Genomic DNA, 16041 nt, shown 5'->3' on the forward strand with positions numbered 1-16041 from the left:
TTTATTTTGGAAAATTAACTTCATTCTGAAAATATATGCTTGTGTTAAATAGAAAAATTTATTTATTTTCAAAAACTGATAAGATGGTTTGTGGCAGAAAACGAATACATATTAAAACAATATATAAAACCCTCATTTGTGTGATAATCACTACAGCTGTCTCAGCACTGCTTACTCTGGCCAGATATTTGTGCTGTTTTTTTTTATTTTTCTATTCTGTACCTACAAACCACATTTTCAGTCATACCTTGTGTTTTTTGACTGGTGGCCAGAATTATTAAAAGTGTTGGGTTGGCTTTGTGTCACACACGGTAATGCAAGGGCAAAGAAACACTAAAATATTTACCAAGCCACACAAGGCCACCTTGTGTGGCCCTGTGGTGCTTTGTAAATCTGGAGTAATGTAAGGCAGTGCAAGACACTGCCTTGCGTTACTCTGCCCCAGGGCGGAGTTCCACGGGGTGAACGTGGGTGTTCCTATGCATCCACCCATAGGTTTTGACACATTCCCATGTTTAACTTAAGTAGTAGACCTAGGAATGCGTCATAATGCTAAGCCTTCCCAGAGGAGGCGTAACAAGGAGAAATATCTTTATCTTTCCTCATTCTTTCCTCTTTCAAAGTGTGTTGCATTCTGCAGAATACACAGAAAGCTGAAAAATCCTCAAAGGATTGTTTTATCAGAAAGGGGTCTCTTCCTGCACAAACACACTCCTGCCTACAACGCAGCCATCATTGCACCATGTTACAAGGGTGCATGCATTAGCGCAGGACAGCCAAAAGTGCGTCAGCACAAGGTGAAGACAAGAATGTGCCATATATTGTTAAGTGTGGCACATTCCTGTCCTCTCCCTTTCATACAGCACAGCAAGCTGTCCTGCTGTCTTGCATGAAATACTGGTAAAACTGCACCTAAGAATCTACCAAAAAGCAGATGGATGGCAAAATGTCAAAAAGTAAAAATGTGGAAGAGAAGGAAAATGCTTCGATAATGTTCAGCCTTTGAAAATTCATTTCCTTGACAGCCTTTATCATAAATGACATTTTTGACTTTCTTAGAGAAACTGTGATGAAGAAATCTAAACTTTCCTGATATTTTCTCAAGACGTTTTGTGGCTAGTGAACCTTGGGCACCAGTGAGTGGTTTACGTTTGCTTGTCACATCATGAAAGCACTAGAATATTTTAAGGATCTTCCCTCAGACATTGTGAGGTTTTTCTAAATCTATGTGATTAATGCTGTAAAAAAAACTATTTGGCCCTGTGTGACGGGCCACTGCTACAGCAAGCGGGCCCGTAGTGCCGAGAGGAAACTGACACTGCCTCTTCTGACCCGGAGGAGCTTGCAGCGACGCCCAATCCCTTTTCACTTCAGGGGGGAGAAGGGCAGGAGCAGGTGAAGCGCGCCTTTTGCAGGCGTAAAAGGAAGGACACTGAATGGAATGGCGGCAGCGGTGGAGAATCCGGAAAAGAAAAGGAGATGAGAGGAGTTACCGGAGGTGAACAAGGAGTAGAAAGAAGGCTTCGTGGTGAGTGGCTGTCATTCCGAAGACCTCTCCGAGCAGTCCGAGGCACGGGATACGCCCAGCGCAAGCTCCAACCACGCTTGAGGGAAAGCGTGGCCACCTCAGGTGCCTGAACGTACGGGAAGGAGGGGGGGTGGAGAAGAGAAGGGGATGCGAGAACAGTACAGGACTCAGGGAGAGCCTGAATGAATTATTTTGTTGTTTATTTGTTTCTTTTGGTTTGTTTTGTTTTCGGTATTGTGTTCCTTTTGGCTACTGAGGGTTGTGGAAAAGGCGGGTCAATGAGAACAGGGGGATTCTCCATAAATGATTGCAGGTTATTGACGGGCACCCTAGCCGCCTCAGGGCAAAGAGGCAAATAAAAGGGAAGGGCAGCTCAGGAGGCAAGAAACACAGGACGGAATACAAGCCCAGATAGAAGCTATAAGAAAAGAAGAGTGATGAAAAGGTATAAGAAAAAGAAGGGCAGTATTAAACAGCTCGAGAAGGAAAACCCAAAGAACCCCCACAAGAGAAGAAACGTACAAGAGAGGAAGAAAAAAGCAGACAAACAGAACAGGTCGCAGGGAAGAAAAAGAAAGGACAGACAGAGATACAGAAAAGGAGGAGGCAGAAGAAAGAAAGAAAGAGGGACTATAGGAAAGAAATAGAAACATAGTGAAGGAACACACACTTACCTGTATTTCTCTCCTTCTTATTCCCACATGCGCCTCCCGGGACGAAGAGAAGAATAAAAGGAACATTCCCCATCCGTATGGAAAAACTGGAACTGTATGAAACAAAACCACAACTCTAATAAAATTCCACATCATAACTGCCACTGACTACTCGTCATCATTGCGCCAACCTGTCACAAGTGGTGTCACAAGTGGGATCAGGACTTCGACACAATGGAAGAAAAACCCACCCTTGCAGACATGATAGCTCAGCTGGCAGAAGGACAACGATACCTCCAGCTGGTATGGGAACAGCAAATAAAAGAGGCCAAGGAGGAAAGAGAGGCCCTACAGATAGCTCTGAAAAACCAGGCCACTATCATGGCGAATAACCAATTGGTCCATGAAAATGCATTGGGAAAATTAACAGAAACCATTGCTCACACCAAAGTCCACCACAATGTCCTGAGTAGCGTGCTCCAAAAGTATCAGGAAAATGAGGATCCTGATTCATTTTTTACAAACTTTGAACGAGTGGCGAGTTCGGCCAATGGGCCCATGGAGAAGTGGGGCCAATACATCACACCCCTCCTTACCGGGCATCTCCAGGCCGCCTACCAGGTCATACATTCAGGAGGGGTGACACCCTATAATGAAGTCAAGAAAGCGATATTGGAACGCATTAGCGTGGATCAAGAGAGATACAGAGTAAAGTTTCGACAGACCAAATGGCAGTCTCAGGAGAACCCTGATACTTTGTACTATCGGGTCCATCATGCAGGTGGAAAATGGCTACACCCCACGGAGACCACAAAAGATGACATGTTTGATGCCATCATCCTAGAGCAATACCTGGAAGCTCTTCCAGTCACCACCCGGAATTGGGTCAGACAACATCTGGATCTGACCAATCACACAGCCATAGACCTGGCCTTTGCCTTCCAACGGGCACCAGAGTTCCGAGGGGCTCATACAAAACCCACCCCCTTGTCATCTCGAATGACTGTAGGGAGAAGTGTACAACCTCGGCCACTCACTGCTCTTGGTCCTGAACGAGCATCCGCTCCGCATTCCTCTTCCCTGTAGGAAACTCTGACTGGACCACAGTGTTTTCATTGCTCCGAGTGGGGACATATTTTCCGCCATTGTCCTTTGAAGAAGGAACCTGAGGAACCTATGGAGATAGGTATGATGAAGGGACAGGTCCTCTGGTCTGGGGGTAAGAAAACTACATACATTACCCTACTAGGTCTCAATGGGAAAGCACGAAGAGCGCTGATAGACTCAGGTGCAGTAAAAGTGTGGTGAGCCAGGATCTTGTACAACGGGATCAATGGCAACCAGGCACCCAAGTCCTCATAACCTGTGTTCATGGGGACCTAAAACTATACCCCGTAGCTACGGTTTCCATCAATTGGAAGGGTTCTGAGGAACATCTCTCTGTGGGAGTAATTCCTAAACTGGGAGAGGACATAATAATAGGCACTGACTATGAGGACTTCGAAACTTTACTGACGAAAATCAATCGGAAACATCTCACTACTACGTGGTGGGAAGAAGCACCATTTGCCTTTTCTGAATTAGGAGCACCTAAAGAAAGACAGAAACTCAGCAAGAAAAAAAAACGAGAACAGTGTTTTAATGCTTACAAAGACGTCTCCACTCACGCTTCTCACATACCCATGGCGGTGATGACAGCAGCAGGTAGTTTTTGTCAGGCCCAACGGGAAGACCCCAACTTGAAAAACATCTGTCATCATGCGTTAGCCCTGGACGAACCATCGGTAGGTCCCACCTTCTCCATCACCAAAGATCTGTTATACAGGACCTGTCCTAACAACCTGAGAAAACCCCCTCAGTTAGCAGTACCCCAAACTCATAGACAACAGGTCCTCCATTTGGCTCATGGGGATAGTGGAGAAGGACATCTGGGAAGGGAAAAAACAGAGGCCGCAATACTCTAAAGATTTTACTGGCCAGGCGTACACGGGGATGTTAGGAAACACTGTCAGGAGTGTCCAAAATATCAGCTTATCAACCCCTCACCCAACCACATGGCTCCCTTACAACCACTACCCATAATAGACATTCCATTCACACGGGTGGGTATGGACATTGTGGGACCTTTGACTCCATCTGTCAAGTGACACCAATATTTATTGGTGTTGGTCGACTATGCGACCTGATACCCTGAGGCCATACCCATTGCCAGCATGAATATGAAAACTATGGCCAAGGCCATGATTGAGTTTTTCTCAAGAGTAGGGTTTCCTAAAGAGATACTCACTGATCAGGGAACCCCTTTTATGTCCCACCTTATGGCCGAAATATGTCACACTCTGGGGGTACAACAGATACGTACCTCCATTTATCATCCACAGACGAATGGCTTAGTCGAACGATATAATAAAACCATAAAAACACTATTACGAAAGGTTATCAGTGAGTCAGGAAGAGACTGGGAAAAGAAGTTACACTTAGGTGGTCATTACAACCTCAGCGGTCTTTTAACAAGACCGCTGAGGGACCGCCGTGCGGAAGACCGCCAGTAGTGGCGGTTTGCCACTCGGCCTATTATGACCGTTGGCAGCTCTCCGTCCTTTTACGGTCTGAGAGCCGCCAACAGCCATACTGGCGGGCGGCGGGAAAGTGGAGGTTTCTCCACCTCCACCGCCATGCCAACAGAACCCCGCCCAGCGAATCACGTCCTGTGATTCGGTGTGGCGGTGTTCTGTTGGCGGTGTGGTGTCGGCGGAGCAGCCCCCATGGCTCCCGCCCCCTCCCGGAGGATCGTCAGACCAGGTAAGTCGATCGTCCGTGAGGGGAGGGGGGTGTTGTGTGCGTGCATGGGGGTGTGCGTGTGTGTATGTAGAGGGGATGTGTGAGTGCGTGTATGCTTGCGGGGGTGTTGTGTGTTTGGGAATGTGTGCATGTATGTCTGTAGGTATGTCTGTATGGATGTGTGCGTGTATGTTTGAATGTGGATGTGCGTGTCTGACTGTGTGTGTGGATGTTTGCATGTATGCCGGTGTGTGTGCGTGTATGTGCGTTTGTGGTGCCTGCATGCGTGTCATGTGTGTATGTGTGATGTTATGTTGGGGGTCGGGGTGGGGTTGGAGGTCCTGCCACCTTTGGGGGGTGGCAGGGGTGGGGGGGGTAGGGGAGGGAGTCGGGGTGGGGGAGACCCCTATCAGTGCCAGGGAAGGAATTCCCTGGCACTGATAGTGCTTACCGCCATGGATTTCATGGCGGTTTGAAATCCCATAAAATCCATGGCGGTCAGCCGGGTCCAAATACCACCGGCGGTATAGTGACGGCCGCTGGGCTGGAGACCCTGGTCTCCAGCCCGGCGGGCGGAACGGAGAACCGGCGGATGACCATGGCGGTAACCGCCATGGTCATAATACAAAAAAAAAAGACTGCTGGCCTGTTGGCGGTCTTACCGCCTCTTCTCCGCCTTCCGCCAGGTTCATAATGACCCCCTTAGTCCTGTACGCCTTGCGTACTCATATACAGTCCTCCACGGGGCACAGCCCTTTTGAGTTACTTTTTGGCCGGCAACCACGCACCCTTCTGGAGTTGCTAGATGAACAGTGAGAGGAATCGGAGGAGGAGTTAAGGGATCTCCTCACATACACTAAAGACCTCAGGGACAACTTACACAACTTATGGGAAGAGGCCCACAAAACACTATTGGCCAGATTTATACTTTTTTTAGCGCTGCATTTGCGTCGTTTTTTGACGCAAAATCGGCGCAAACTTACAAAACACAATTGCGGAACACAGGACGGAATACAAGCCCAGATAGAAGCTATAAGAAAAGAAGAGCAAGGAAAAGATATAAGAAAAAGAAGGGCAGTATTGAACAGCTCGAGAAGGAAAACCCAAAGCACCCCCACAAGAGAAGAAACGTACAAAGATAGGAAGAAAAGAGGAGACCAACAGAACAGTTCGCAGGGAAGAAAAAGAAAGGACAGACAGAGATACAGAAAAGGAGGAGGCAGAAGAAAGAGAAAGAAAGAGGGACTATAGGAAAGAAATAGAAACATAGTGAAGGAACACGCACTTACCTGTATTTCTCTCCTTCTTATTCCCACATGCGCCTCCCCGGAGCCCTTTAACGTGAAGACGAAGAGAAGAATAAAAGGGACATTCCCCATTCATATGGAAAAACTGGAACTGTATGAAACAAAACTACAACTCTAATAAAATTCAACATCATACCTGCCACTGACTACTCGTCCTCATTGCGCCAACCTGTCACACCCTGTTTTCAAAACTCCTCCAAAGGGAAAAACATTCTCAAGCCTTCTAAAAGATGTTAGGCGTTCCCCCTGTGCTTGCTTGACCAGTCCAATTCAGGGGCAATATTTACCTCCCCACACTTTCAAAGCTCATCAACCACCACTGCTTGAAGGTTTCTCCCACAAATACATAGGAACCATTGGGTTCACTTGCCCAGCTCACTGCTGTAGTATGATAGCTTGCATGCCATATCATCCAATAGCCCAGATGGAGAAGAGGTACCCTCTAGTCAGAAAGAAATTGACGAGGGAGTGAGGCAGAGGCTAAATGCTATTGCAAGAGAATACACAGGCATGCCCCTGCTTGACTCTGCCTACGTAGACCGGTATCAGTCACCAATAGAGGGGCCACCCCTGCCTGCTAGGCATGGCAACATGGAGTCTGAGCATATAAAATGCTGTTGCTGCTGCCTTCTCCACGTACAGCATGTTTGGGCGTCATAAACTTGCATTATGTCCCTGTAGTTTTCTGGCTGCATCTTCTACAACAGAGGATGGTAGTGCTGCAGCTAATTTTATAAGCTCTCAGCTACATTGTTACAACAAGTACCATTGCCTGCCAGAACCTCCAAACTTGATCCTGAAGCTTGCTTGTGAAGATGTTTTCCACCAGTGGAGCTGCCAATGTCACCTACCGGTGGAACCTGGTGCTCACAGTTGCTAACACCACACAATATGTGTACAATCTCAAGCATGGAAAGCCTGCTTTAAATTAACCCGATTAGGGTTCTAGGGCCAGATGTAGCAAAGGGTTTGCGCCTCGCAAACGGCGAAAATCGCCGTTTGCAAGGCGCAAAAGCCTCTTTGCTATACAGAAATGCATATTGCGAGTCGGTACCGACTCGCAATATGCATTTCAGAATCGCAAATAGGAAGGGGTGTTCCCTTCCTATTTGCGAGTCTGAGTGGTATGCAATACCATTTGCGACCGCGTACGCGGTCGCAAATGGTATCGCAGTTACCATCCACTTCAAGTGGATGGTAACCCACTCGCAAATTGGAAGGGGTCCCCATGGGACCCCTTCCACTTTGTGAATGGACCCAAAAATATTTTTTCAGGGCAGGGAGTGGTCCCAGGGACCACTCCCTGCCCTGAAAAAATACCGAAACTAAAGGTTTCGTTTTTTTTTTTTTTAAGTGCAGCTCGTTTTCCTTTAAGGAAAACGGACTACACTTAAAAAAAAAAAAACTGCTTTATTGAAAGCAGTCACAAACATGGAGGTCTGCTGACGACAGCAGGCCTCCATGTTTGCGAGTGCCTATACTCGCTATGGGGCCGCAATTTGCGACCCACCTCATGAATATTCATGAGGTGGGTCATTGCGACCCCATAGCGAGTTGCAGTCGGTGTCTGAGACACCGTACTGCATACCAATTTGCGAGGTGCAAATTGCGAGTCGCATGGACTCGCACTTTGCACCTCACAAATTTTTAAGTTGCTACATCTGGCCCCTAGTGCTGTCCTTTGATATCATGAGTGGGAGGTGTTGGGGTTTGTCTACGAACTGCAAGCAAGTTGTGCTCTACCAAACAAATCACTGGTTAATAAAAAAAGAACCCTCTCTAAGATGCAGGCCATTTACTGCACTTGGTGTTTCAATTAAGTGCACTTTTTTTCCTGATTAGTATATGCATGATGTGTTACGTTAGTGGGATTTGCTTAGTAACAGCCACCCATTATCTTGACCTAAAAGCGCTGTCATTGTTTCAGCTTGCTCTACACACCTTACTGTTTTTGAAGTACAAATTACACAGTTTATCCTCAAATAAAAACATTTTCTCATGGGGATATTCAAAAGACCACCCCCGTGTCCTGATGATCTGAGATGACTCATTACTGTTATCAAAGCCAAGCAAATTAGATAAAGCTTCGCAAGGTGGATTATATTGCCATCTTGCCAAAATGTGACCCACCATAGGGATTTCCCCTCCATTTTGCTCTGTTTTAGCCTCAGCTCTCCTATGAAGGCATTTGGGGGGTCATTCTGACCCCCGCCGGCGGCGGAAGCCGCCCGCCTGGCGGGAACCGCCAGAAGACCGTACCGCGGTCAAAAGACCTCGGCGGTCATTCTGACTTTCCCGCTGGGCTGGCGGGCGACCGCCAAAAGGCGGCCCGCCCGCCCAGCGGGAAAGCACCAGCAACGAGGAAGCCGGCTCCGAATGGAGCCGGCGGAGTTGCTGGTGTGCGACGGGTGCAGTTGCACCCGTCGCGATTTTCAGTGTCTGCTAGGCAGACACTGAAAATCAATGTGGGGCCCTGTTAGGGGGCCCCTGCAGTGCCCATGCCATTGGCATGGGCACTGCAGGGGCCCCACGACGCCCGTTCCCGCCAGCCTGGTTCTGTCGGTGAAAACCGCCAGAACCAGGCTGGCGGGAAGGGGGTCGGAATCCCCATGGCGGCGCTGCTTGCAGCGCCGCCGTGGAGGATTCACAGGGGCAGGGGAAAACCGTCGGGAAACCGCCGGTTTCCCTTTTCTGACCGCAGCTTTACCACCGCGGTCAGAATTGCCCTTGATGCACCGCCAGCCTGTTGGCGGTGCATCCTCCAACCCCGGCCGTGGCGGTCCATGACCGCCAGGGTCGGAATGACCCCCTTGGTCTTTTGGTTCATATAAAGGTTCTCCATTTTTTTAATCTAAAGAGCATGCCAGACACTACAAGCCACATCCTGCCATCTTATCCTATTAAATAGTTTCCTCTGCCCCATCATGGCAAAGTGACTAACGGCGCATTGCCTGTAACAACCGGACATCATACGGCTGAAGCTACGTTGTAATAAGCTCTATTAAAGGCAGCGACCTGTTAGCCAATGTGTAAATAAAAGTTAAAGGTGAACTGAATAGCAGAGTGAATATGTGAAAAAAGCCTCAATGCTACTGGTAGTGTTTGTGCACGGCACGTATGTGTTTTATGTGATGTGTCCACCTTTCCTTAGCCCGATGATGCAAACTCTCCTTATAATGTTGACCCGAATATATATGGCGATAATTCTTGGCATACTGTGGGCATCCACGCCACTTTGATGGTAATCCATTGTATATCACTGTCTATTGGTGGTAATTCTTCCCAGTGCCTCTATTATATCCATTGTGTGAGGTAGCAATAAATGTATGGGCTGCTCCTCCGCAATGGCAGAGTAGAGTCGCCCTCCTGGGTAAGAGCCAGCAGCAACAAAATAAGCCAATATTTTAATATTTTTTCATTTTTCTGCTGCTGGCTCAGCCAACAGGTGCAGGGAGGGGTGGGTGGAGCAGGAGTGGAGTGCACTGAGGCCCTGATTTATACTTCTTGGGGCAAAACTGCACTAACGCAGTTTTGCACCAAAATGTTTAGCACCGGCTTGCACAATTTCTGTGCACCAGCCGAGCATCGTATTTATGGAATGGTGCAAGCCGGTACAAAGGGTAGGCTAGTGTAAACAAAATGATGTTAGTCGGGTGGGGCTGGTGGTATGGAAGAAGGTGGTTTTGCACCAAAAAATGACGTTAGGCAGGTTAGAGAAAAAAAAATTACTCTATCCTGCCTAGAGTCATTTTCTGATGCAAAACCATTCATATCACATGACTCCTGTCTTAGAAAAAACAGGAGTCATGCCCACCACCCCAATGGCCAGCGCAGGGGACCAAGATCCCCTGGGCATGGCCATTGCATACTATGCCATGTATGGGGGCCCATTTCAGGCCCCCCATGGCACTTTAAAAAATAAAATTAAATACTTACCTGTACTTACCTGGGATGGGGTCCCCCATCCTCCGCTGTCCCTCTGGTGTGGGTGTCCCTGGGGCCCGGGGAGGGCACCTTTGGGATTACTCATTGGTGTTCCGCCATGGAAATAGGCCCACAAGTTCCCTAACACCTACCCTGAACCAGGCATTAAAAAATGGGGCAAAGCAAGCTTTGCCCCATTTTTTGACCCCTCCTCCCTCCCGTGCACCATTTTTGCACGGAAGTATAAATATGGCGTTAAGGCCATAGAGTCATTTTTTGCATGGGAACGCCTACCTTGCATCTTATAAAGGCAAGGTTGGTTTCCACGTCCAAAAAATGACTTTAACTCCATAAATTTGGAGCTAGACAGGTCTAGCGCCAAAGTATAAATATGGAGTTAGTTTCACACCAAATTAGAGTAAAACAAAATGACGCTAATTAGGTGCAAACAGAGTATAAATATGCTGCTTTTTCCTCCCATTTCGGTGATGGAAAGTTCTGGAATCTGAGGGAAGCCACAAACCTCCTTCTACCCAGCGTTTCCTCAAAGTCTCCCAATAAAAATGGTACCTCACTTGTGTGGGTGGCCCAGGTACCGGCAACAGGGAAGAACCAAAAACGGGTAGAGATTGAGGGGATAGCATAGCGAGTTGATAAGCACTATTTCTTTTATTATACATTTTTAGGCTGACTCTGCTTTGGGGACCCACACAAGTGAGGTATCATTTTACTTGGGAGACTGAGGGGAACACTGAGCGGTAGGAAATTGGTGCTGGCATGGTGATCCTACCGAGAAAAATGAGGAAAATGTAATTTTTAAACCAAATTTTGAGGTTTGCAGAGGAGTCTGGGCAAGAAAGTGTTGGGGATCCACGCAAGCCACAGCTCCCCGGACTCCACCAGGTGTCCAGTTTTCAAACTAATGTAGAGTTGGTACTTTTTTCCAAGAGAAGAAGCAGGCACACTACCCAGAAACTTACTTCTGTGATGATCCAAACACTAAAATTGTGAAAAGAAATGCACCTAGGTTATGTTAAAAAGACCCCTCACCCACCAACCTGGTTGGTGGCATGCTTCATCATCGGGGTCCCCCCTGAGACGCCTTTCATGTCACTTGTGTGCTTTGATGCCTAATTACAGTGAAGCACTTTTTCTTAATTTTTACCACACATAATGGTTGGATTTGGCACAAGGGTGAGTGATGGTTCAGTAGATAAAATTTTATTAACAAGAGATTTCACAAAAATGAAATGCACTGTTAATAACTGAAAGGCCAAAAAACAGAATCAATGACTAACAGCTCGTGAGCTGTAAAGCTGCATCAAGGCACCAACTGCTTTACAGTCCATTTACACACCTTTCATATGTGACATGCACAAGACCATTCACACTGCCAGCCGTGGGCCCAGCACGTCAAACACTCGCATCAACAGACAGCGTCATTCAAGGGCCCATCACTTTCACATGCCTGACACAGCAATAACGCCAGCTGATGGGAGTCTGTGGACTGGCCTTTGGCTAGAAGTGTGGTGCAGTGGCCAACAGCAAGCCACTATTTACACTGCCAGCCAAGCACCACTCCATGCACACCGCCAGCCAAGCCCCACTCCACACACACCGCCAGCCAAGCACCACTCTTTGCACACCGCCAGCCAAGCGGCAACACACACACACGGCCTTCACTTTTTTTTTAAACAACAAAGAAACCACTTACTAATTATAAACAAGTACAAAAGTACAAACACAAACGCTCTAACTAAATACATGACAGTAATGCCAACTGTAAAACGGAACATATGAAAATATAAAACAAGCCTTTTACGCTCATGGTAGTTCCCAGTAATTCTTTTGGGTGTGGTAACTCCTGAAAACAGCCAGCCACCCACAGCTCAGGCTTAGAAGGACAATCAATGCAGTACATTTGAGTCTCCCTCCTGATACCTCTTCAGGTGCAGACTCTACATTTTTTAGCGGGAAAGCTTTTTTTGGGAGTGGGGGGAGAATGTGATCAGGAAAGTGGCAATCTTTCAATGTAGCCACATCCTCCACCACTACTTCTCTAGGAACTCTTGCCTGTTCCAGCACAAAAAGGCTGTCTATGACAGACTCCTAAAATTTCACAAAAGTCATCCTTGACTCTGGAAAATTATTCTCGAACACAACAAAACCATTAAAAGTTGCCAAATGGAAAAGGTGAATAGCTAACTTCTTATACCAAATATAAGACTTACGAACAGCAGTATAAGGTTCCATCCTCTGATCATAATCTAAAATGCTTATTATAATCTAAAAGGCACACAAGTTTGCATACTTCGGCAACCTGACCCCAAACAGTCACAGAGGAAGTACTCTCATCATGGATGGTGGTTAGCATGTAGACATCCCTCCTGTCTACAAATTTCAGAGCTGCAGCTCATCATTCCGCAAGGCACTGCACTGTCCCCTCTCAGGTTTTTTACAGAAAAACTCTCTTGGATAGCCTTCCAGATTAGAGCGGATTGTGCCACAAGCAACAGTGTCCAGTCTGAACAACTGCACTCCAGTGTAGGTTAGCTACATACAAATTGTGAACTTTGTTAAACAGTCTTCTACCAAGTTCCGACACAATTTTCTCACTAACTCCAAAAGTGGCGGGACAACAAGGGGGATTCAATACAGGAATCTCTACCAGTGTAGACCCGGAAATTATAAACATATCCTGTACTACTTTCAGACAGCATATAGATTTTAATTCCATACCGTGCCCTCTTGTTAGGAATGTACTGCATAAAAACCAAACGACCCTTGAACAGGACCAAAGACTCGTCCATAGCTATTTCTTTTCCTGGAACATAGGCCTCTGAAAATCGATCTACAAAATGATCAAGGACAGGCCTAATCTTAAAAAGACAGTCAGAATCAGGGTTATCTTGTGGCAAGGCTAAAGCAATGTCAACAAAATGCAGCATCCGTATAAGAAGCAAATACCGATTATAAGTCATGGTTGCAGGAAATATATAGCGGTTGCCATCAAGGGACTAGTAGACCAATAAGAAGCCAGTGACAGCTTCATTATCAACCCCATAAAAAAAGTCAAATCCAATAACTTTTTCATCTCTTCCAAATTTGTGGGAATCCACCAGGTAGCCCTAAAGTGGAGCAACCCCTGACCTGCTTTTTAGGTCAGGAGAAGCTCTCCGCGCCTCACAGCTCCACCACCATGCCTGCGTCCCTCTCCCTACCCTCGCAGCTGCTACTGTGAGTTTGAGGCCCTCCTCAACCCGCAGGCCCCACCTGTGCCTCATCTCTGGTGGTCTAGTGGTGGCGTAAGTATTGTCTGTCTGTCTGCCTTGTGTCTGTTTTTCACGTTCTTTTTTCACTGCTTCCCTGTTTTTGTCGCTGTTTTTTGTGCCTTTTTGCTTCTAATTTTCTTGCTCTTGGGCTTTCCCTGTGGTTCCCCTCCCGCTGCGTCCCCTGTGGCCCGCCCCCTCGCACATCCATTCGCGCTTCCCTCCCGCCTCCCAGCTGCTCCTCCCTCCCACCTCCCCCTCTTAATGTCAGCCACTGTGTGGCTGCGCCACTGGCGCGCCAGAGGCAACCCCGTCTGCTCCTGTCTGCACCTGGACTGCACCCAGCGGCAATCCCCTGGCTGCTGAGATCCCCCCGGCACCAGACGCCACTACAATGCCAACACCCTCCACGCCCTCAACACCGGCCGCTCTACCACCTGCTTTGAGGCCTCACCAACTGGACGCAACCACCTCAGGTGCATCCTTCTCAACACCTGCTCCGTCCACTAGCACACCATCAAGCTCTGGGACCTTCTCGTCTCCTCCTCCCCGGACATCACATTCCCGATAGAGACCTGGATGAACCCATCCTCTGCTCCCGACATCGCCATAGCCATCCCAGATGGTTACAAGATCATCTGCAGAGACCACACCCACAGACGGGGAGGAGAGATCGCCATCGTCCACAGGAACACCATCAGAATCTCAACCAACACCGAAGACACCCTCAGCACCGCCGAACACATGCACTTCCAAGTCCACATGGACCCCAAGACTATCCTCAGGGGTACCCTCATCTACAGATCCCCCGGACCTCGACCTCTGTTCAGTGACTCCATTGCCGACATCATCAGCACTCAAGCCCTTGCTTCTACAGATTACATCCTCCTCGGGGACCTGAACTTCCACCTTGAAAACACCAATGACAGCAACTCGATCACCCTGCTCGACAACCTTGCCAACCTCGGACTCAATCAACTCATCACATCTCCCACCCATTCCACCGGACACACGCTCAACCCCATCTTCTCCGCCAGCAGACACATCACCTTCAGCCACACCACTGAGCTCTACTGGACCGACCACCGCTGCGTCCACTTCACCTTCAATAAACCCACCACCGACTACCACCTACAACCAATCCCCTGGCGCAGCTGGAACAAGATCACCAAGGACCAGCTGATCTCCGCCCTCACCCGAGCCCCACCAGCTGACTCCACAGACGCCGACTCAGCCGCCCGCAACCTCAGGCAATGGATCAACGACTGCGCCAACACTCTCGCCCGATCAAAAAACCCTTTCAAACCGTGCCATCAGAAAGGCCACCTGGTTGAACAACAACCTCCGGACCTCCAAACAAGCCTGCTGCAAAGTCGAGAGGAAGTGGCGCCAGGAACAGACACCAGCCACCCACACAGCCCTCAAGAACGCCATCCGCAAGCACCACCAGCTCATCCAGGCCACCAAGAGATCCTCCTTCAAGGAACATATCGACAACAACGTGCACAACAGCAAATAGCTCTTCAACATCGTAAAGGAACGCTCGAACCCCAGCTCCAGCACCAACGACATCCCACCTTCGCAAGACCTCTGTGACTCCCTTGCCACCTTCTTTCACCGCAAGATCACAGACATCCATGACAGCTTCAACAACAAGACACCACCAGCAGCCACCAACACCTCCGACTCTTCACCCCCAACCACACCAACCTCCTGCTCTCCTGGATACACGTCAACGACGCCGACACCATCAAAGTAATGAACACCATTCAGTCCGGCTCTCCATCTGACCCCTGCCCGCACTACATCTACAATAGAGCAAGCTCCATCATCGCCCCCCAACTCTGTATGATCATCAATAGCTCCTTCGAAACTGCCACCTTCCCGGAAAGCTGGAAGCACGCCGAGATCAACGCATTACTCAAGAAACACCAGGCCGACCCTAAGGACCTCAAAAACTACCGGCCCATCTCCCTGCTTCCGTTCCCGGCAAAGGTACTCGAAAAGATCGTCAACAGGCAACTGTCCGACCACCTGGAGGAAACCAGCACTCTGGACCCGTCCCAATCCGGCTTTCGCAACAATCACCGCACCGAGACCGCCCTCATCGCGGCAACCGACGACATCCGGACCCTCCTGCACAAAGGCGAAACAGCAGCCCTCATCCTCCTGGACCTCTCGGCCGCCTTTGACACATTCTGCCACCAAACCTGTTTGGTGGCAGAATGTCCATCCTGCAGAAAATGTGTTATTATGATTATTGTTTTATATATACTATTACATAGTTATTGAGTATTATTTTCATTTTGTATTTTTATTTTTATAGGGAGGTGAACTGATCAGGCCTAATTGGATAAGAGCAGAAGAGCTATTATATCTCAATCCCTGTATTTTGCAAGGAATATTTCAGGGAGTGAAACGATAAGTATTAATAATGAATTTTGATTTTGAGTTGTATATTATGTATATCATATTCATTTTAGAATCAACAGTGTGCAGTGTGATTTACAAAAGGTAGTATTTTTTCACGTAGATGTATATAGGTTTAGACAACAAATACATTCAATAGCTGTTAAAAC

The 16041-nt window shown here is 48.0% G+C and overlaps 1 protein-coding gene and 1 long non-coding RNA gene across 3 annotated transcripts; both read left to right on the forward strand.

The window, feature by feature from the left end:
- The first annotated feature begins 1422 nt into the window (after nucleotides 1–1422).
- On the forward strand, nucleotides 1423–6408 carry LOC138261576 (uncharacterized). Of its 2 annotated transcripts, none has more exons than XM_069210661.1 (2): nucleotides 1423–1528; nucleotides 2250–6408. In XM_069210661.1, the coding sequence occupies exon 2, from the start codon at nucleotides 2416–2418 to the stop codon at nucleotides 3265–3267; it is 852 nt and encodes a 283-aa protein (XP_069066762.1). In that variant the 5' UTR covers nucleotides 1423–1528; nucleotides 2250–2415; the 3' UTR covers nucleotides 3268–6408. The 2 variants fall into 2 exon arrangements, with proteins under 2 accessions (XP_069066762.1, XP_069066763.1); XM_069210662.1 differs by having other exon boundaries at nucleotides 1504–1630; nucleotides 2250–5263.
- On the forward strand, nucleotides 1628–6408 carry LOC138261577 (uncharacterized). The gene is made up of 2 exons (XR_011199116.1): nucleotides 1628–2084; nucleotides 6132–6408. It is a non-coding gene; the product is annotated as an uncharacterized lncRNA (long non-coding RNA).
- Nucleotides 6409–16041: the final 9633 nt, after the last annotated feature.

Source organism: Pleurodeles waltl, chromosome 10, assembly GCF_031143425.1.
Source record: "Pleurodeles waltl isolate 20211129_DDA chromosome 10, aPleWal1.hap1.20221129, whole genome shotgun sequence".
NCBI classification, from domain to species: domain Eukaryota; kingdom Metazoa; phylum Chordata; class Amphibia; order Caudata; family Salamandridae; genus Pleurodeles; species Pleurodeles waltl.

Coding starts and splice junctions, on each gene's coding strand:
- LOC138261576 (XM_069210661.1), top strand. CDS start 2,416: ATGGAAGAAAAACCCACCCTTGCAGACATGATAGCTCAGCTGGCAGAA.